The following is a 22,265-nucleotide window of genomic DNA, read 5'->3' as shown; positions in this document are numbered from 1 at the left end:
CATATCACTATCCCAGCCATGCTGCCCAGCTGTACCCCCCACACTGGGCCAGCACACTCGTTGTTATTCATGCCCTGGAGATTGCAGGGAGCTCATCACAAAGGAAGCACTGCTACTAGCCCTACACTGTAGAGCAGAAGCCCAGCCTCACTAATCCTGTGCTCTGTCCATGGCTGCTTTCCTGCCACAGTGGACTTGGTTGTTGTGGCAGACTGCCTGCAGAGCCTAAGATAGCACACAGCTGGCCTTTGACAGCAGAGTCTGCTACCCTGTGGTGTCAGAGCCATGTGTGGTTCTCATCTCTGCCAGGAGACTCCATTGGCGCAGTGAAAGGGAGGGGCTCTGGAGCCAGAGTGGGTATGGCTCACATGGCAGGCAAACGGAAGAAGCCAGGTGTGCTGCACACAGTGTACAGCATTAAGGAGGTGTGCAGTGTTAGGGAGGTGCACAGCGTTAGGAAGGTATACAGCATTACATGCGCAGTATTAGGGAGGTGCACAGCATTAGGTGTGCAGCGTTAGGGAGGTGCACAGTATTAGGGAGGTGTATAGCATTATGTGTTCAGTGTTAGGGAGGTGTATAGCATTATGTGTGCAGTGTTAGGGAGGTGCACAGCATTAGCTGTGCAGCGTTAAGGAGGTGTGTAGTGTTAGGGAGGTGTGCACTGTTAGGTGTACAGCGTTATGGAGATGTGCTGCATTAGGGAGGTATGCAGCATTAGGGAGGTGTACAGCTCTGTGCAGACAGATGTGGACTGGTGGGTCTTGGGGTGACTGGGCTCTGGGGATGATTGTGCAGCTACACAGTACTGAACTGACACATAAAATGGGTACATTTTGTGGTGTCTGAATTAAACCTTTGTAAAGCTTTTCCTAAAAACAAATAGCTTAGTCCCCAAAGTTTTGTTATACTAAAAAGACAATGCCGGGTGCCAGTGGCTCACACCTGTAATCCTAGTTACTCAGGAGGCTGCAATCTGAGGTTCAAAGCCAGTCTGGGCAGGAAAGTCCATGAAACTCTTATCTCCAATTAGCCGCCAGAAACCCAGAAATGGCGTTGTGGCTCAAGTGGTAGAGCACTAGCCTTGAGCTGAAGAGCTGAGGGACAGTGCCTGGGCCCAGAGTTCAAGCCCCACAATCGACAAAAAAAAAGACAACTGGCAGTGGCCTGTTACCCAATGATAGGATGAACAGAGTCAGAGCATATAGCCTTCGTTCTGTGTGTGATCTTACAGTCAAACCCACAATCTTCCCAGGAGAGACCAGTGCTCCTCTGGTTCTGAGTCTGGCAGGACATCATCCTCAGAGGGGAAACCAGAAGTGTGACGACCAACATTTCCTGTGGCTTGTCACGTTGCCTTCCATGCCTGGCCTTTCCAGTGTAGCACTGTTCTGTATCCTGTGCCTTTGAATGCCTTCCTCTGCTGGTTCATCTATTCCTTTGTAAAAATCCTACCTGGGTGCCTCTTACGTAATGTATGTGCTAGGTCCCAAAAGGCACTACATTGTGAGTCTGAGCCAACTGCTTCCTGGTGAGGCCAAGGACATTTGGCCTGAGTCCACACTTAACCAGCACCTACTGAATCCTCAGGTTCATGGGGCATCCCACATTTGTGGTCAGATAAGCAACAGGCCAATGCTGTGATGCTCTCACACTCCAGGTCCCGGGAAGTCCCATGCTGAGGCTGCCACTGTCCTCCTCACTGACGGTACAGACTGGCTTCTCCCTCCCTCTGCAGGGAAGACGGTCCTATCCCAGTGTGCAGCTAAGATGGCTGGATGTGAGCTCTGGTCTTTCTGCATCATCCCTTGTCTCGATGTTTGCTGTCAGGACCATAGCGTGGAGCCTGAGCCCCAGAGCAGGGGGACACTCAACAGTTGTCCCTTAGTGTCCACAGGGAACTATGTCTGGATACTGAAATCCTCAGATTTTATATGTCCCTATGTGAATGGCATGGTATATGCAGTATACTGTGCAGTCTTCCCTGGCTGAGCTTCTGCTCAGTACTCACCACTTCATCACGTGGCCAGTGTAGAGCTCCCTCTCCTCGGCACTCTGGAGGCTGAACCCAGGCACCATGGTCAGACCCCTTTCTCTTCCCTAGTGAGCCTGGTCTGAGTTGGTCATCAATACAGGTGGTGGTGAGGCAATGGCCCAGTGGCCCAGCTTCCACGGTTCAACAGCCATTCAGGTCTCCACCCTTGCACACAGTGTGATGGGCTGGGGTCCTCACTCTGTCCTGGGCTCATGCATGGACCAATGGCCAGTGCTGAAGCAGCTCCTCAGGACCACTGTAAAGGAGGTAGCCAATAGGCACAAGGACAGTAGCACATGACAGAGAGCCTGTCTCTAGGAATGGTGGGAGGCCATGGATGGCAGTGAGCCCAGTGCTCAGGATGGAGAGCATGAAAATGCCTGGAGAAGATAGGGGTGTGGCTCTTCTGGTGTGGAGGGATATGATGAGCTCTGGGCATGGAATTCACAAGGTGGTCCTTAGAGGTTGCAGACTCTAAGAGGTGAGGCCCCAGGGCTGGTCCTTACAGGACAAGAAGTTGTGAGAGATGAGGCCCAGAGCTGGTCCCTATAGGACATGGAGTTCTGAGAGTTGAGACCAAGGGCTAGTCCCTACAGGACAAGGAGCTCTAGGAGACAAGGCTCAGGGCAGGTCCCTACAGTATAAGGAACTTTAGGAGACCAGGCCCAGTCCCTGTAAGCTGCCCTCTCTTTGTAGCAGGAGCACCTGAAGCTGGACTGACTGAAAACTCAGTTCTTAGAAGCCATCCAGCACTATGGAATGGTACAAAAGTGAGGTACCTGGGTAGCCTCTGAGGGAGGGACTTGATCCCTCAGCATCCACTCTTGCTACCTCACCCTGTGTTGTCCTGGTCTAGCCATTCCCAGAGTAGGTAAAAGGCCCTCCTTGGAGACATTGCTTAGATGGCCAGTATCTGGTAGCATGTCCTCAGGATGATGAGTGAGTGTTGTAGGGTTTTACCTCTTGAGAGGAAGAACAAGTCTCACCCCATTTTGACAGCTGGGGAAACTGAGGCCCAGCAAGCACACATGTGTCCATGAAGTTCCTGCAGAGGCTGGCTTAGGGTGAGTTTTCTCAGGCCCAGGACAGCCTGCTATCTCAGGGAATGGGCAGCAGTATGTGCTGGGTCACTGGGGCCTGCTGTTTTTCTGACCACCTCTTTTCTCTTCCCCACCATTTTTGTTCTTATTTTCCCAACATAAAATTGCAGAAAAGTCCAGAGCTCTGCTTCCCATGGCTCGGAGGGGCAGCCAGCAGGTGGGTGCCGAATGTGGTCAAGGTGTTAGAACAGTGGAGTCTACTGCCATCTATGCTGTGAGGAAGAGCAGGAATGGTGCAGGCAGGGGTCTAAGGGTGAGGAACAACTTTAAAAACTGGTGTTAGCCCTTTAGGATTTGGCCCAGTGCTTAATATGGGTAAAGGTCCAAAATAATGACCCTGAGAGTTTTGGGTGCTGAGAAGGACTCATTGATATCCAGGCAATCTTAGTCTGCATTCGGTAGCTATAACAAAATGCTAGAGTCTTGAGTCTTTATAAAGAAAAATGTTTACTGAGCTCGTTGTTTCAGAGGCTGAAAGTTCAAGGTCACACAGTCCCATCTATTTGCCTCTGGTGGTAGCAGAGTACTTGTAAGATGAGAGAATGCTAGAGAGTGATTTGGAGGTCAGGCACGTTCTTTTATAGCACAGTGCTGTGTCCTTCTTGGCTGGGAAGAAGAGTGTGAGAACTCTGGGCTCTCCAGGTAGCCAGAGCCAGGCAGCTCCCTCAAAGGGTGTCCACTCTGTAGCATGCATCTCACCAGCTGGAAAACAAAGCCAGCTCATTTATAAGAATTTTACATGGAAACTGAGGGGCTCTGTGAATCTGGAAACAAAAGGTGACCTCTCAGGCCTATAGGAGGAGGCCCCATGCCTGTCCTTCCCTCCCAGAAGGTAAAATGAAGAAAACAGATTTTGAGAAACAGAAAGATTTCACAAGTGAAAGAACCACCTTGGAAGACAGCGCTGGGGGTGGTAGTAAGGGCCCTTTCCATATGTGCAGACATGGGCTTGCTACTAGAAGAAAAACCAGCAGAGGAGATGGCACCCACAGTGGACAGACAGAGCAAAGTCAGAAGACCTGGTTCTGTAGAGGATTAATGAAATTCTGCACTGTCACAGGATGAGTCCAGAGCAGAACACCCCAGCCCCTGGCATCCGGAAAGAAAGTGGGTCCTTACAGGGGATATCGTACAAGTTCAAAACAAGTTCTGTAAAAGTATTACAAACAGCTTTATGCCCACACACTTGACAGTTTAGCCTTTATATTTATAAACAAAAAATATGTAACATAAATTTGCTTTTGTGTACATACTTATATTTTTATATTTATAACCCACCTGTGCACAGAAACTAACTGTCCAGGATATGCAGAGAATCTGGAATGTTCAACAGTTCCTAAAGAAAGTATGGCTGTAATGTAACTGTCAGGCCTAGATAACTTTGAGTGAATTCCTCCAAATATCGAAGGAGTAAATAACTCACAGAAACAATACTGGAATGGATAGGAGAACTGGTAGCCCCCAAGCTCCTTGCCCATTGCAGGAATTTCAGCTTCTAATGAGAATGTGACAAGCAGCAAAGCCCCATGTAAGTTTTAATGAAGATGAGCAAAGGTCCAACCAATTAAAGCTAGTAATGCCTGAAGATAACATTGTTGCAAAGTGGGTTTGCTGCAGGAATGCAAGGCTGGTATGATCCAGTCATTAACAGAATGAGTAAACAGCCTATCAGGTCATCCCAGCAGATTCAGAGACAAGCATGGTAAAATTTAGTACCACTCAGGATAGCTCATCCAGCAAAGTGGAACTCCACAGGATGCTCCGACCTGATCAGAGGTGACTTCAGAAGCCTGCAGCAGACAGCACATGTGCTGAGGAAAAAGCAAGTCTTCTGAGATCAAAGACAACGTGGAAGTGGAGTTCTGTCTCCTCCATTACCATTATGCAGGGTTTTGTAATGCAGTAGGTGGGAAGAGACCCAGGGCAAAGACCCAACAGGGAGCAATGGGTGTTGGACAGGGCAGCTGTGCCCTAGCACCGAGTGGGTCTGTGAGGATGTTAGAACTTCTAGGTGCCCACAGGAAGGAAGACAGTGTCTGCTTGGAAGTACTGCCATTCTAGCCAGGTGTGGTGACGTGTGTGCAGTCCTAGCTACTTGGGAAGCAGACAGAGGTGATCACTTGAGCTCAGAAGTTGAGACTGTCCTGGGCAACACAACCAGAGACTGTTTGTTTTCCATTTTCTTAAAGTGACACTATTTTAGTAGCATCATAAGTAAGAACTTGGTGAGTGGCTGCTTAAGGCCTCTGCATGGAGAATGACAAATCCTTTCTGAGAAACAGGGAAGAACTAAAGAATGGAGGGGACACCAAGTTTAAAGAGTGCTCAGTTCTCAACTGCTGGTGCACAGATCCTGTCGGGCAGGGTGGAGGCTTTGCGGTGTCACTGCATGCCTAGCTAATGTTAACATGTGTGTGGAAATACAGAAGACCCAGAATAGCAGCGGTGATTCTGAAGACCAGAAGTGGAGACATCATATCTTCAGACACTGCAAGGTGTGAAATTGGTGTGGAGGGGTCACAGGGTGTGGTATGGAGTCTGGATGCAGTGGAGACCACTTACTTTATCCAGGCCTTGATGTTAGGCCACTTGCATAGTTGAACTGAAGAAAGAGATCCTTAATGAAATGGAACCCACCTGTGCACAGAACCATTTCCTGAGGATCACAGCCCTCATGTGGAAGGTTCTCCGGGAGCCCACCAAAGGAAGGACCTGGGCATCTGCTTTTCTTGCACAGACAAGGAAGTACCGACTTCAGAGAGTAAGATAGATGGGCAGCATAAGTTTAAGAGCAAAAAGGCAACCCACAGAGCGAGAGAATGGCTAGGCAACATGTATCTGAAAAAGACTTAGATCTACAACACATAAAGATTTCTATTCCCCAAAAGGATTCCCAAGTGACTATTGAGTATGTGAACTTGTTCTCAATCACCCTAGCTGTTAGAAAAAGGGAAAGTGTGCCCATGATGAGACATCACCACACAGTCTCATACCCAAAATTAACTACATGAGCCTGACTAGAAGTGTCTGAAGATGTCCAGGTTCTCAGGCACTGCTGGTCAGTGTGTACACAGGTACCCCTGATTTGGAATGCAAGAGGCCCAGGCCTAGCATTTTCTTACTTTGCTCTTGCATTTCTACCCAAAGAAAAGCATGTGTGTGTCCACCATAGGTCACATGTGAGAGTACTCATAGCACATGTGGTACCCAAACCTGGGTACACAGCCAGCCTATCACAGAGTGGAGAAAAACCTCATGCTGAATTGATACTGCAAGAGATGGCAGCCACCAAAAAATGAACTGTGGCTGTTGGGGTCTGCCAGGGTAGCGTGCCTGAGTCAAGAAAGGAGGAACCAATCTGACTACACCTGAGATTCCATTCTGTAGAGGTCAAGGTCAGGCCAGGTGGGGAGCCTTGGAAGCCAGGGACTGGGTCAGGACCAGGGCTGAGGAAGACCTCTGTATGGCTTGCTATGGCTGGTCTGGAAGTACCTTCTTGTTTTGTTTTTAATCTTAAAAAAAAAGTTTTCACTTTCAGTTGACAAATAGGAATTGCTTACATTTACAAGATACATTGTAATGCATTAATATATAAACCCCACATATATGTACATACTTTTATTGTTAAGGTGATATACTAGAAATGTCTATTGCACAGCACAGGCTGACACTCAGCAGCTACTTGCTGACCCATAGGTGTGGGGTATTGTCACAGGAAGGAGACCATCAGAGGTGCCCCTGAAATTATGAAAGGTTAGTTTATTTCCAGGAATTTCAGAAGCTGTGATTGATACTTGGACTTGCTCAGCAAAAGGCTTGCTACCAGATTAGTCTTGCAGTAGAATAGAGGGAAGGGCATCTGTCAACCCCTGCTCTCCCCGAGCTGAGAGTTGGGAGTGGGTGTGAGCGGCACAGGCTGGGTAGAGTTGGAAAACTTGGCCATGGTGAGGCACTGCCTATGAGGTCAGCCTCAAACCCTGGCCACCTTAGCTAGTGAGCAGCAGCCGATGCTGCTCACTGTCTCAGGCAGAGCAGTGGCTGGGTTGGGAACAAAGCACAGCAGCCGGTCATGGTCTGGTTTTGTGCCACTGTTGGTTAACTTGGCACTGATTCCTGCCAGAGCTTCATTATCCCCAGGCCATGGCGGTTACATGTGCTCATCACCACAGGCTGGCTGGAAGCCCCTTGTCATGGCTTCATGTCTGGGAGACAGAAAAGAGTTGTGCCTTGTTCCTGGGCCTCCTGTTCCCTCTTACTTACTGTGGTTCTTGGGGAAGGATTGCAACAGCTTTGACAGAAACTTCCGTCACTAATAAACAGTCGGGTGTCACTTGGAGGAATTGATGGCCAACTGATGTTCCCAAGCAAGGGAGTGGCTGGCACCTTGGCTTTACTCTCTCCTCCGGGATCAGAGTGCATGAGAAAGTGCCCCATTTCCCAGAGCCCTAGATGCTCCCTAGCTGTGTGTCTCCTTGCTTCCCCTGGGCAGAGGGTGAGCATCATCCCTACATGCAAACAAATGCCCACCCCAGCCTTGTGTCTTCTCACGGGAAACCAGACGTGTGCAGCTCCTTCCCAGTGGTCACACTGTAGGACACACTGCTTCCTACTACACAGGACCCAGGCTCTGCCCTGGAGGAGAAAGCCGCCTTTGTCGGGCTCTTGCTGGAAAGCCATCACAGGCCCAAGCTCTGCCCCAGCACCTGGCCAGCAAATCCTCAATCCAGGCTTCAGAGCTCAAGACCCAAACTGGGCCTTTGTGGGCAGAATAAAGGAGGGCTTTGTCAGCCTCACAAGAGGGCTGGGAGATCCTCCACTGTGAAACTTTCTGTCGTTGAGTGCTGCAGGGAGGGAGGGGCTGTGGAAATGAGGCTGACCCCAGCTCATGTTTCCTTGCCCTGAAGACTGGCTTCATCCACTTGTAGCCTCTCCGTCCTCTCCTCCCAGCTTCTCATCAGTGGTGCTGATGGCTCTGGTCCCTTGTAATGAGCATGAGTGGCCAGCACCTTCTGCTTAGCTCATGGTGACGTCACACAGGGCATCCTGTAACCCATCTTCACCTAGCATAGTGGTGGTAGGAATGCACCCCCATTCTTCCAGCTCTCCTGACCTCCTAACAGTAGAGAAGAGGCTTCCAGGTGGTCTGATTGCATTCACCTGGACTGTTTCAGAAGCTGGCCCAGGTGTGTCCCAGGCCAGGACTGAGAGGTTGGCAGGCTTCAGTTGGACTGTGGTAGGCCTGCTGCAGAGGGCGGAGCACCGCCAGTGCTGGGCTGGCAGTCAGGGTCTCCTGTCCTCACTGGGCTCCCCCCTTCTCTACTGTATCTCAGCCTCTCATTGCGGTGTCTCTCTTACATGATGGTGGCAGTTCAGTGTGGCCGAAGTGGCTCAGCTTGATCGCATGGCTAGGAGGTCACATCTTAGATGAGAGGCTGGTACGTGTAAGATCAGGTTCCTGTGGAGCTTGGCAGACAAGAAAGGTCAGGCAGCATGGTGCGTGTGGTGATTGCCAGTCACAGAACTCGAGTGTCAGAGAGAACCTCTTCCCATGTGAAGGAAGAGGTCACATGTCATCAAGGTCAGAACAGGAGCCTGTGCTGAGGCAGGACCTTCCCTTCCCGTGCCACCCTCCCTCTCATGCCACTGCCCTCCTTCCCCCACTTTCCCCCCCGCCCCCGCCTCCCCCTGACCTCCCCAGCTGGGCAGGTCTTTCTAGGTGCCCAGAAAGCTCAGGAAGAGTGCAATGCAGGAGGCACTGTGGAGTGGGGCCTGGCCCAGGGCCAGCGCCCTCCTCCCCCACCTGCAGGGCCCTGCACACTTCCTCCACCCACAGGAAAGGGAATGGAGGCGATAATTACTGACTTGGACAAGAAGAGCTTGTCAACAGATTTCTTAGATCTTTTATATTCATCTATCCACGTATTTATTTATGCGAAGGCCTCTGTGACTTCCCCATGTTCACTGGGTGCGTGGGAAAGGAAGTGGTGAGGGCAGCTCCACCGTTCCTGTCTAGGTGAGAGTGGCCACCTCACCTGTGGGTCCTGGGGAATGTGTGGAGTGGCTGATGTGACAGTCTTTCTGCGATTCCATCATCAGATCCTCAGGCAGGCCGTGGGGACTCATTCGCGGGAGGCTGCAGCTGCATAGCCCCATGTGCCCCTTGATGTGGTTTCTCCCCAGGACAGGAGAAGCAGGGTCCAGCTTGGGTCCAGGAGCACTTGGGTTCCCACCTAGCCTCCCACTGCAGCCACAGAGCACCCTGAGTTCCCCCTAAGTGTGCCAGAAAGGAGGGCGAGGGAGGCAGGCCGCTAAAGCTCCGTCTTTCCACTTGCATTCCAGAGTCTTGCCCTTCACTGCTCTGCTGACAGAAGGGCCTCCTATGAGTGCTGAAGCGGACTTTGTCTTCCTAACTGTGCCTCCTTGGCCCTGACTGTTAATGCACCGTTCTCGGTGCAGGGGCATGGGAAGGCCAGGTGGGACTTGATTGCAGCACAAAAGACATGGTTGCCTGTAGACACTTCCTCTGGCGTAGGATTGGCCAGCACTTTGCACACAGCCAACATGAGCTGCCCTGGGGTGCAAGGTGGCCTTTGTTTAGGCATACACAGAATCCTCCTGTAATGAGGAAAAGGCAGAATACAATCAGGCTACAGTTTCTCCAGTCCCCTTGCAGGTGTCTGGGATAGGTCCCAGCCATCAGCAGGCTGGGGGAGGGGGAGGGAAAAGGAGAGGGGGTGTGTCAGAGGCCAGTTCTGGGTGGAATTCTAGTTTTGTCTTTCAGCTTCCATTTCCAGCCACCTACATTGGGGGCCAGTAATAGCTGAGGGCCTGGGGTGCATGAGCTGGCTAGTAGCTATACCCCTCTGACTGTCCAGCACCCATGTCAGGGAGCTGTCTTTGGCAGGGCAGGGCTAATTCCTAGCTAGGGTTGTTGGGGTCCAAGTGAAGGGAAGGTCAGAGACCCAGACATGGCCTCTACACTTGGGATGAACTTAGGAGGCTGGCAGAGAATCCTTACACGTTTGTCCAGTGCACAGGACCAGATTGATGTCTAGCTGTTCTTCCTGCTTACTGCCTTGAAGAGTTACAAAACTATGCCAGGTTGTCCCACTAGAGAGCAAATGGGGTTCAGGGGAGAGAAAGTGCACACTTTTATTGAATTAAAAAATGTGAGTTTAAGAACTCAGGGAAAGAATAAAAGCAAGTTGAAAACTCCCTGAAGCCCCTCCCCAGTGGTACCTTCCCTGCTACATGATTCCAGACTTCTGAGCCTTTGTCAGTAGCTGCAGCTGGGTCTGTGCCCAGCTCCTTATCCGGGCCTGTGGTGGGTCCACAGCCTCCAAATATGAAGGTGGACTTCTGTGCCTCTGACATGTTCCTGAGGGCTCACAAAAGCTGTGCCTCCTCAGAGGCTGGGAATGTGGGATGTGTGTACCTGAGCTTGGGGCTGTGTCCCTGGGCTCCAAGTTAGCCCAGGACATGGCAGTCCTGGCTTGAGGGCATGACCATTGAAGCCTGCTGGGTTCTTCCTTTAGCCAGGCCTGGGATGGAGATATGGGCCTTAGGGCAGGGATCCAGCATCCACATCTCTATCAGTGCAAATAGCAGCCCTGTGATTCAGTCTCTTCCCTGCAGCACTGTGGATGAGAGCTTGGGCACACTAGCTCCCAGGCATTACCACCTGGTGCCCAGGTCAGGTGTGCCCCAAGCCTCACCTGCTCACCCTGAGCTGTGGGCAGAGGTGGCCTGCTGGGGCTAGGGAAGAAGACAGACCAGGCCTGGGGTCCAGGATGATCCAAGGATGTGGGTAGTAATGTCCTGTTTGCATCCTCAGCAGAGCTTCCAGGCTCCTTTTGTGGAGCTGGCCAACAATGAGAAGACCTCCAGTGGAGGTCATAGCAGGTGGCAGGGCCAGGAGTAAGAGCCGCCTACGGACATCACAGAGGAGAACCTGGAAGCCATCCTTCAGGTGGAGATGAGGCTGTGTGGTTGGACGCAGTGTGTGGGGGGTGCTGGCTGGGGACTGTGGGACCCAGAGAGTCAGCCTGCTGTAGTGCATTCAGCCCTGGCCTGGGCTGACTGAACTGCCCTGTCTGGCTGTCAGGTGTCTTTGGGGAGAGCCTGGAGTCTTGGAGCCAGCGAATGGTTTTCTGGTCGTTGAGCAAACTGCACATGGCTGAACCTGCAATTCAGTACTGTTGACAGCAGGTGTCGGAATGAGCTGTTGGAGGCAGTCGTGGGTGTGGGGACTGCACGTACCTTGCTTGTGGCTTCTCAAGACTCGCAGGTCTGTCATACTGCTAGCTGAGAGCTGTGCAGCTACAGAATGTGGGTGAGGGGTGCACATATGAGAGTGAGTGCCTTGCCGTGCAGTGCGCAGAACACAGTTTGTTGGCAGGACATGGCGCTGCTGGCTGTAGGACCTGAGTGTATATGACCAAGGGTGTGCCTTTCCTTCCCTCTGGGCCTGCCTGCCCTCAGTCACCCAGAAGCTGGGCTTCTAGTGCAAATGGCCCTTAGCGTGGACTCTTACAGAAAGCGAAGACATCCCATACTTCCCAAATGGTCAGCCAGCAGTCCTGGAAGGAGGTGCGTACCACTGAGCACTGAAGTCAAGCCCCTATCCCTCACCCCAGCCTGACTGCTGTCTTCCCACCTCTGTCTGGTGGAGGGGTGCTTATTTCTCAGGACTGCTTCCCAGTACTGCCTGCCTCCAGGAGCTGTCCTGTCCTCAAGCTGCTGAAAGGGATGCCACGTGGGTCCCAGCATCCTGGTGGGAGACTGCTGGAAGCTGTGTCTGGCTGGCTGGTTGTTTCAGAGAACAGCTCAGCACACACAGGTGTTAGGTCCTCTGTTGGCACAGTAGGGTCTCCCCAGGGGAGCAAGTGTGTGGCTAGGACCCTGGGAGACCCAGGAGAGGCCACAAGTCTACCCCCCTGGAGCTCTCAAATCCAGCCTACAAGGACAGTCCTGGGGAGCACAGGCTTGACCTGTCCCTGGAGGCTGGGAGAGGCTCACAGCAGGGCTGCAGGAAGGCAATGGGAATAGGAGCATGTGCTGCCACAGAGACCGCTCTTGTGACACTTGATTATGGGGAGCCAGTGGCCGGGGGAGGCAGCATGCAGGCCAGGGTGAATCCAGCACTGTGACTGTTCACCTCTGGACTCACGATGGCTCAGCAGGGAGGGTAGGGTGGTCATAGGGTTCCCTGCTGTGCTTTGGGGAAGGGAGTCCCTCATCCTAAGCCTGTGAGTGTTCCCAGGATGGAATGGACCACCCGGGGTCACTTGCAGTCTCCTGAAATACTCAGGATGGATAGTGTCAGGCAGATACCTTGTGTGCACATGAGGTGACTGCAGTGGTCCCAGGATGAAGTTCCACAGAGCAGAGGCCTAGGTGGTCTCCACTGCTACCCCTTTCTTCAGTAGGATTCCTCCATGGCAGCCTGGGGCCCTGGGCAGTGCTCTCTGGTTCTGCATGGTGAATGTGAACAGAGCCAATGGCTTTCCCAGGGCTAAGGGGGCCCAGGCAAAGGCTGTTACAGTTGTCCAGTGCAGGATGGAACCAGCCTGAGGCCAATGCAGGGCCATACCGAATTCACTTGAGAGTCTCAGCCTGTGTACAGCCCACAGGATCCTCAATCCAGGCCTGGGCTTGTCTCAACACAGTTCTCTCTTAGCCCATCTGTACTGGGCTTGGCTGGGACCTTGGGTAGACATGAGCAGTCCTGCCTTTACAGCCTTGGCTTCCTCCTCCGCTGTGGGGGCTGTGCAGAAGACAGGGATCCTCCCTCATGCCAGTGTGCTGCCAGCTCTGGAAGAAGCAATGGAGTGGGAGCCTGCGAAGGCATTTGCCACGAATGCTCCTCTCCCTGTATCATTCACTCCCTTTGGTCTTTGAAAATGGGAAAAACAGGGCACAAATTGTTATTAGCCTTTCAGGTCCCTCCCCCAGTGTGCAGCAGGTCTTGGTGACAGCAGCTCTGGAGATGGAAGATGGAGGGAGGGCCCAGCAAGCCCAGCCATGAGAGTGGAAGTGACCGCGAGTGTCCATGTGGCTGGTTCCTTGTTGGTCCAGATTGCTCATATTTCCTGCCAGAACAGAGAGGACGCATCGATGGACATGTGGGATGTGGGGTGGACAGATAGGGAAAGGGGCCCCCGATGGGTTGTAACTGACACAGACCAAGTGTGCCCCATGGCTCTCAGCCATTTTTCCTTTCTGTAAGCTGAGTATCTCCTGGAGGCAGACCACAAAGTGATCTAATCTTGGTGGCTCCTGAATGTAAATTCCAAAGCTCTCAGTAGATGTGGGAGGGTTTAGAGTGGGTGGTCACTCAGTGAGTCAAATGTCTCCACCTCCCCAGAATCTTTGTGGGACAAATGGCTAGGCTTGAGATGCAGTGACTGGCTTTAGATACTAGTTCTGTGTAAAGTAGCAGGCTGCCTAAAAATTGCTTCTTGCCTCAGTCATTCCATCTGTGAAGCAGGCTGATCTATGATGCTTTCTTCAAGGCCTACCAGCCTAGACAGCTCATGTGTCAGTCAGCCAATGTAATGGATCCTCAAAAGGCTATTGGAGGGGGGCTGGGAAGTGGCTCAGTGGTAGAGCACTTGCCTTGCATTCATGAGGCCCTGGGTTCAATTCCTCAGCACCACATAAGCAAAAAGAAAAAAGCTGGAAGTGGCACTGTGGCTCAAGTGGTAGAGTGCTAGCCTTGAGCTGAAGAGCTGAGGGACAGTGCCCAGGCCCAGAGTTCAGGCCCACAACCGGACCCCCTCCCAAAAAAAAGGCTATTGGAGGGGGGGGGCCGGGAAGGTTGCTCAGTGGTAGAGTGTCTGCCTTGCATGCATGAGGCCCTGGGTTCAATTCCTCAGCACCACATAAGCAGAAAAAGCCAGAAGAGGCGCTATGGCTCAAGTGGTAGAGCACTCACCTTGAGCTGAAGAGCTGAGGGACAGCGCCCAGGCCCAGAGTTCAGGCCCCATGACTGACAAAAAAAAGAAAAGGCTCTTGGAGGGCATCTTGGCTTGTAGGGGGTCAGTGGTCCAGGAACAGTGGGGTAGATCTTGGCTTGCCGGGATCAGGTCCAATTAAGTGCTGAGTGAGAAGCTGTAGGTTGGGGCTCCAAGCTGATCTGTCACGATTGTACTCAGCCTGAGGACCCTCAGGCCAGCCTCCATGATGGGCTTGGTCTTGACATTGTTGGCTCCGATGGGTCTTTTTCTAACTTGAGTGCAGGTGTATCCCTTGGAGCCCTCTCCTGCTCTGACCTGAACACTTTATGCTTGGGTGGGCCATTTGTCAGGAGTGCTGATTAGGAGTTGTAAGGCAACTCCATGGGCTGGCTTGTGTCTACTTTGTAGTTTCTGGGGCCTGAGGTGGGAAGACTTGAGTTGAGGGTGACTTGGACAACTAGAGGTTGGAAGCTCCCTGACACTTACTTATTCTGCATCTGATGCCTGGTCTACAAGAACCCAGTAGGGTCTGTCTATTGGATTGTCTCCACCGGTTCACGTCCTGTAGCATGGGCTTCCCCACAGCATGGCTGCTGTATATGCTCAGACTTCTTAGATTGCTGCTCAGGTATCTGAGGAGACTGCAGTCTACTCAGAGGCAAAGCCAGGCTACGCCCAGGAGAGGGTCCGTGGCTCTGCGCAGGGAGGTGTGTCCCAGGTGTGTCCCATAGCTCTGCAGGAAGAGCATGTGGTGGACTGGGATGGCTCTCTGGGAGATGCAGCCGGCTGTGCTCCTTCCTCTACTGCTGCTGGCCTCCTCATGAGGCCATGACAACTCCTTCTGCAGTTGTCCCTTCACCTGGAGCCTTGATCCTCCTCCACTGGAGGCTTATTACACGCCCACAGCTCGGTAACCATCCGTCTCCCTCCCCTAGAATGGAAGCCTGTGGAGGTAGTGATGTGTCTCTTCTAGCTGTGGGTATCTGTTGAGTGGGTGAGCAACAAGGTGGGTAGGGGGCGGAGGGAGAGGTGGGCTCATGGAGTGGCCATTTTAATAATGGCTCTGCTGCTGCTATTCATACGCATTTTCCCAGCCCCTTGTGGAGGCATGCCCAGTGCGTGCTCCCGTGTTCTGGTTTTATCAAAGATGCGACGAGAGCCATGTCACACAGCACATGTGTGCCGGGTGGGGAGGAGCACAGGCAGCCTGAGGTTAGAATTGGGCTGCCCCAACAGTGATATGCTCACAGCTGCTTCTCAGTCAACCCCTACGTCAGGTGAGGCTTATGTAGCCAAGGTTACCCTAGACCCAGAGCACAAACAGCTCAGCCTAGGCATCCAGCCACGTAGCCTTGACAGAGGTACAGCACTCTGGTGGTGGGTGGAGCCCTCACCTGCCCCTGGGCAGTGGAGGAGGTCGGCGTGGCCCTGGGCCCCAGCCATTGTGTGTGGCAGGCCCACAGGGTACCATCCAGCTATCTGAGCTGGAACTGTGTTGCTGCTCTGCCAGCCTGTTGTGTGCACCTGGCTCCCATGCCAAGCCTATCTTACCTGTGGGAGCTCCCCAGCAGGTCTATCACCTGACCCAGGTGCAGGCTTTCTGCACACTAGCTGTTCTGTCGCCATGGCTACATGGCAGGCCCAGGACTGGATGTAGAGATTCTCCGAAGGGGAAGTCTGGGAAGGTCTTGGCTGGAGGCCCTGCTGCGCTAACCACTTGGCAGTGGGTGTGTCCAGCCCCACTCAGGGTGAGGTTGGTGTGGCCCATGCTAACCACAGGTAAAGGGAGAATCAAACAAATGAATGAATGAATATACAAGTCAGCTGTTCACTAACTGGAACAGTTCCTTTGTAGGTAATGGTTGCCAAGAGCTTAATTATAAGAAGAGATTGTGTGATAGAGAAAAATGTAGTGGTGATATTTTCTCTTCCTCCTTAAAGTGAAGAGGGAATACCACATGCATGCACACACACACACACACACACACACACACACACACTCACACACTCACACTGAGCTTTTATTGTGTCTTATAGGAGAAAGTTCTATGGAAAGAAGATTCTGTGAGAGCATTTAATGAGTTCTAGTTTTAGAAGCAATCAGAAAATAATTGCATGATTTAAACATTTACTAAGTTCAGATGTTTCTGTCTCCCTCGCTCCCTCTCTGCCCACGCCAGGGCACATAGCTGCAGCACCTGTGCCTCAAGGGTGGTGGCCAGGGTGCTTGGTCCAGAGGGCTCCTCCAGGGAAGCTCAGGACCGAGACAGGGGAGCCCTGGGGCCTGCAAGCTGGCCTTGCTCTACCTGACACCCTGGCTCCAGATGGGATCTGGTGTATCTGGGACTTAGCACCCACCAGCAACTGAGGTCTACCCAGGTGCCCAGTGACTATGTGGACCAGCCCCACATCCCCACGCTGTGGCAGGGTCTGCCTCCCACTGTCAGTGACAGGCCCAGGGCCAGGACCCAGGCCTGTGGCACCTGCCCAGATGTTCTGCTGATGCTACTTAGGGTCCCATGCCACTCCTCATCCTCCCTCTGCTCTAGGGGCCAGGGTGAATGGGACAACCCTAGGAAACCCTGGAGCATGAGTGATGGTGAAAAAAGGGTCCATTCTTGGCTCCAGTAGAATGCATCCGGGTGGTTGGTAGGGCCAGCCTGTCCCATGCCGCCCAAGGTCATGGGAGCCCAGGAGGAGCTCTCTCTGATCTCCCATCAGTGACACTCCTGAGACATGGCTGGTATGGCTGGGGTGCCTGGGGTTCAGCAGTGCTGGGAGCTCTCTTGGAGGCCGCACAACCATAGGAGAGGCAAGGGCGTCAGTTGGACGTGAGACATCTACAGCTCAGGCTGTCCATACCCTGCCCACTTCCCCAATGAGCTAGGAGAGGGGCCAGACTGACCCTGCTCAGGGTCTGTGGGAGGGAAGTTCTCTGCAGTAAGGCCGCTTCCCCTCTCCACTCCCCTAAAAAGGTCAGGGTGTTCTTTCTTTCCAACTGCGACTCCCCTTTGTCCAAGATGGCTTATGTGCATCGATCCATGATCTTGCCAGGGGATCCTGGGTCTGTGTGGGGGAAGCCCACACAGAGAGCTGAAGGTCAGAGGCTGGAGTTGCGCTAGTAACCACAGCTGGCTCACCTGAGCAGTGCTACAGTCAGTGGTATGAGAATGGCATCCCAACGAGAAGGAGGGAAGTCTCCACACCAAAGCTGCAGTTAAGTTCCAAGAATCATCCTGAGAGGTGGAGATAGGATCAGTTAGAGGCCAGCCAAGAAAAAAAGTTTAGTGAGATACATCTCAGCCAGAAGCTGGATGTGATGGCATGCTTCTATTAGCCTGTACTCAGGAGGCAGAGGTAGGAAGGTCAGGGTCCAAAGCTGTCCTTGATAAGAATGTACCAGACTGAGAAATAATGAAGAAAACAGGGCTGCTAGAATGGTTCAAGTGGTTGAGTGCCTGCCCAAAAGGCTCTGAGTTCAAACCCCAATACCAGAAGAAAAAAAAAAGCCAGAGGATAGAAATATCTCCTCTGATAGGTTTGGATCAGTAACCTGGAAGTCTGTGGAGTTGGGGCCAATGGGTCTGAGACTGAATTGAGCCAGAAGCTTTTGGCTTGTGACCTTGATATGTCCATCTTTGGGTGGATCATGAGCCAGGGACCTCACTCTTAGCACAGGTGGAGGGAACAGGAGCCTAGAAACTGCCCAGGCTGGTGCCAGTCGTTCTCTCTGGAGCTGAGCTAAGGCCCCCAGCCCCACACACCTCCTTCCTGGCCACAGCTACTCCCTGAGCCATCACGACTCACCATATTTAAGCCCAGTAATTGAATTGCAATTGATAGAACATGTCGGTTTAAGATCATGCTAATTGCTTCATTTCCCAGAACACTCCTAAAAAGAAAATGAATTTCCCTGTAATATTTTGCAGTGGGGTGAAATGACCCTTGCGGAAATCAATCTCAGCTCCATGATGAGCTCCAAGAGGGCGGGCATGCCGGGGCAGAGGCCCGACTCAGCAGACATGAAGAGCTACCCCAGCCTGGGCTTGAACTCAGTAATGTACCAGGCGCCATGTGAGACTTGGCAGGGTTGGTGCCTGTGGATGGTAAGTGAGCAGACCTGGCTTCAGGACACCGCCTCACCCAGCATCTCATGGCAGGCAGGAAGAGGAGCGCACCTCTGCCGGTGGTGCTCAGGAGAATCCAGGTGTCCAGAGGCCAGGGAGGTCACAGGACCTCTAAGGCCTGATCCCTCCTTTGTCCTCTTCTGTCCCATGGGTGCCTCAACCTCTCCTCAGGTGTGAAGGTGACAGTATGAGCCTGGCCCTTGGCACAGCCCTAGCACATGGTTTTCACGACCATCTTGGCCACTTTGCTGGAAAAAGGAGTTAGAATAAAGTTGGACAGGTGGGGTTGGAAGAGGTGAGAGAGCAGCAGGACGTGCCATCGTGGCAGCATGCAGATGGTGCGGGCAGACTGTTCCTCTCTGGATGAGCTCTGGCTTCCCTGCTGAGCCCACCAGTGTCGAGGACGTTGTGTCCTAGATGAGGCTGCCCTTCCCGCCGCCCCTGCACTCATGGAAGGGCATGTGGTCCCTGCATGCTGAGTGTCTTGGGCTTGGCCTGGGGGAGGTGCTGAGCACTAAGATCTTGCTCTGCCTTTGATGAGATCTTCTTCCTTGCCTGCCTTCCTGTTCTGGGCCCAGCTTGCTCCTATGACAGGAAGGGGCAGACCAGGTAGACTCTTAAGGGATGTCAGGCTCTGGGCTTCCCTTTGCACATGCCCCTGCTCCTAACATGGCTTGTCCTGTTTCTGCAGAGTGGCTTTCTGGACGTGAACCAAGTCATTGGGGACTTGGCTCCATGGTGCCAGAGCAAGGAGATTCCATTGGTGAGTACCTGCTTGACTCTGGCCACCGGCCTTCGGGAGGTGCCTGGTGGAGCCACCTGGACATGGGCAGGGTGGGGCCTAGTGCCCACTCTCCACCTTCCCGTCCTGCACAGTCACCACATGGTCCACTCTGGGCCTTGTTATGCCCAGAGACCCCACCCCACAGTGAGGGCCTGCTGCCCTAGTTATGGAAGGGGCGTGACTGCAGCTATCGCCCTGGGGATGTAAGCTGATAGAGCCTGGGCCCCTGGGAGTCTGGTGCTGTCATGGTGGTTCTGGGTCTCTCTGGCCCTAGGGAATGCGTGTGCCCATGTAGGCAGGTAGGTGGGGATGGGAAGCCTGTCCAGGGAAGGGTGTCCTGAACACTCCTTCCCCTCCCTGAACAGCCTTGAAAGTCCTGGGGACCTGGGAGGCAGGATCAGTCCCTTCCCCAGGGTGGGTCCTGTGACATGAAAAGCCCTTGTGGCCCTGGTGTGAGTAGAACAGGGACCGCAGGTTTGTAGCTCAAGGAAACCTACTTTGTTCCGCTAGGGCGCTGGGTTGCCTTGCCTGGGATAGTAGGAAGCAGGAGAGACTGAAGGGCCAAGTGACACCATCCTCGCTCACTGCAGAGACAGGCCTTTCCTGGAAGAGGGAACATAGGCCAGAGCAACCAGGTGTCACTGCTCAGACCTGCCCCTTCCTTGGCCAGCCTGCTTGGCTTACCTTGGTACCCACGGCTGGCTTTGGGGAGAAGAGGTGGATCCTGCCTGTCTCTACCTCTCTGTGTATCTCCTGCGACCTCCCCTACTTCACCACGAAGGGTTGCCCAGGAGCTGACCACCTGTATTGGTACAGTGAGGAGATAGGATGGTTTTAACCCAGTCTTGATAACCCACCTAGCAAGTTAGGTGTAGGGTACTGGGCCAACAAAGTGAGGGTCTCCGAACGCTCTGACTATTTCCTTTGAGGGCAAGCCTGGCTTGGACATCACGTATCGTATCTTCTTACTTAGCCAGGCACTGCAATGATACTAGTGGTGTCCTCTCTCCTGCCGTGCCTCTGCCCCCCTCCTGTGGCAGTGGGCCTTGGAGGAGCCTAGGCGCACAGGCACATCCCCTTGTCCCAAAGGTGCCAGCCTCACTCATCCTGGCTTGTTCCTTGCTGCCATTGCCCAGGGTACAAGCCTGAGCTGGCCAGCAGGAAGACCCTGCCACTTTCCGACTGGGATCCTGGTCTCAGCTGCCCACCCATACCTGTGCCTTATCTGTGCCTATGTGTGGGACCAGCCTCTGCCTCTAGCTGGGAGCTGAGTATCCTGAGCATTCTCCCCCATTTCGCTGCTCCCCTGGGTGGTGGGGCTTGAGCCAGGCTCCTGAGGGGGTGCTTCCAAATAGCCCAAGGCTAGCCCGTCCCCACTTCCCCTCCAGAAACAGGCTTCCACCAAGGCCTGTTCCATGTGACAGCCCTCCCTCCCTAAAACTCACCTCGTCCTCATCCTGTCCCTCACTTGCTGTTGATTCTCAAGGTAGCGGCTGATGCCTTTGCTACTTGAGACTGGCTGGCAAATGGAATGTGCAGCATGCACAATGGCTTGTCCACCCCAGATGTCCCCGTGACGGACTGCCTCCCAGTGGGAAGAGGGACTGATTAGGGCTGACCTGCCACAGGGATACTCAGGCAAGCCGCTGGAGACCAGGCAGGCAGAGCTTGGAGAATGGTGTGGCTCCAGGCAGCACGGGCTGTTGTGAGGGTCTTGGCGTGTTCCCACAGCTTTGCCCACTGCTCTGCTTCTGGTGCCTTTCCAGGGTCCAACAGCAAGAAGGCCCCAAGCAGGCCAAGCTCCAGCTCTGCGATGGCTGAGGCAGACCTGCTGCCAGGTTCCCACTCCCGCACCAAGACGCGCAAGGAGACAGAGGTGCTGGTGCAGAGAGTGGCCCGTCACTGTCCACTGCTGTGTGGGGCGCTGCGGGACATGCCAGTGCGGAAGCACCGCGTGTGGAACAGGATCCCACAGGCCGTGAACCGCTGGGCTACTGTCACCGGGACCTGAGTGACCTCAAGCACAAGTGCCAGACCTGCGAGGGGCTGTGTGCAGGAAGCTGTCGAGAGCCCAGCCCCTGGCCTCGTCCTCACACACAGTGGCCGAGACCTTTTCAGCACCAGCACCCCAAGGCAAGGGCCAGGCTATAGAAACCCTGCAAAGTAAGTGGGCTCCCCCCCCCAGCCCATCCCTAGCCGGACTGTGCTGGCACTGCCAGTGCCTGCTCCCCAAGTGGGACTCCGGAAGTATTAGAGTCCCAGGAGACCGCTGTGTGGACCCTGGGCTGAGGCTTAGGAGAGTCTTCAGGGACCCCATTGATATAAATACAAAACCCACCAGATGCATTGGGACCAACTTTGGTGATATCATTAGGGCCAGAATAGCTGGTCTACTATGTGGCCATCTTCTGTGGGCTAGGATCTTCGACAGCACCAAGGCTGCTCCCTGAATGGACTGCCAGCACCAAGCAAGATAGTATGTGCATGCTCGCCAGCTACCGCATGTCCCTTTGTCCCTCAGGCCCTGCAGGTGGTTGGAGAGGGGCCTGCAACATGATCTGGGGTGCCCATGTGGCTGGTGCCAGGTACTCTCTGTCTGTACTTGCCTGTCCCCTCCCTTTGGTTCCTAACTTCTGGGCCCGTGAAGCAGTTGCACAGTGGAGGTGGACTAGCAGAGTCTGGGGATCGGTCTCCCTGCATGGCTGTGCTTCCTGAGACTTGAGCATGTGGGCCTCACTGGCTGTGCCACCCAGGATACCCCTGGGACTCTCCTGTGTCTCTGGAGGTCTGCTGGGTATGCCAGTCTCTCCCGTTTCACCTGCCGCTAAATAAATGGACAGTGGGTAGATGGCTGGACAGAAGGAAGATGGGTACATCAAAGTGATCTGGACCATTGGTGAACAGGTGGGGAGAAGGCAGACACAAAGAGGGGGAACACAGAAGTGGATGGGTGGACACAGGAAGATGAGTGGACAAGAGGAGGGCCGCACAGGCCCCTAGAAGATGGGTAGGTGAGGCTGTGCTGTGCTGTTCTGGCATTGCTGGAGAGCACCGCTTTGCATTATGGAATGTAGCTGCCTCACCTGCCAGGTGCGCACACACTCACTGCAGACCGTGCCCTGACCAGCTTCAGTGCTGAGACCCCCCAGTCCCTGTCCCTGGCCTGCTCAGTCTGACAGCTTCCTGTCTTCCTGCCAGCTGACCAGGAGGATGAGGCCCCCACCTGCCTCTGTGAACCCTGGATGGGCCCCGCCCACCCGA

The 22,265-nt window shown here is 53.6% G+C and overlaps 1 protein-coding gene across 1 annotated transcript in view; it reads left to right on the top strand.

Annotated features, from left to right (window-relative positions):
- Tsnare1 (t-SNARE domain containing 1) overlaps window positions 1-21,015 on the top strand; it is a 47,416-nt gene extending 26,401 nt beyond the window's left edge. Inside the window, 7 exon segments of the mRNA XM_042699936.1 lie at window positions 2,732-2,806; window positions 3,236-3,292; window positions 10,973-11,137; window positions 18,912-18,948; window positions 18,951-19,054; window positions 20,045-20,141; window positions 20,771-21,015. Of these exon segments, the coding sequence (XP_042555870.1) occupies window positions 2,732-2,806; window positions 3,236-3,292; window positions 10,973-11,137; window positions 18,912-18,948; window positions 18,951-19,054; window positions 20,045-20,141; window positions 20,771-21,015 (780 nt within the window).
- Window positions 21,016-22,265: the final 1,250 nt, after the last annotated feature.

Source organism: Dipodomys spectabilis, unplaced genomic scaffold (assembly GCF_019054845.1).
Source record: "Dipodomys spectabilis isolate Male_0828 unplaced genomic scaffold, ASM1905484v1 ptg000264l, whole genome shotgun sequence".
Lineage (NCBI taxonomy): Eukaryota > Metazoa > Chordata > Mammalia > Rodentia > Heteromyidae > Dipodomys > Dipodomys spectabilis.
This window is presented reverse-complemented; position numbering and strand designations above follow the sequence as displayed.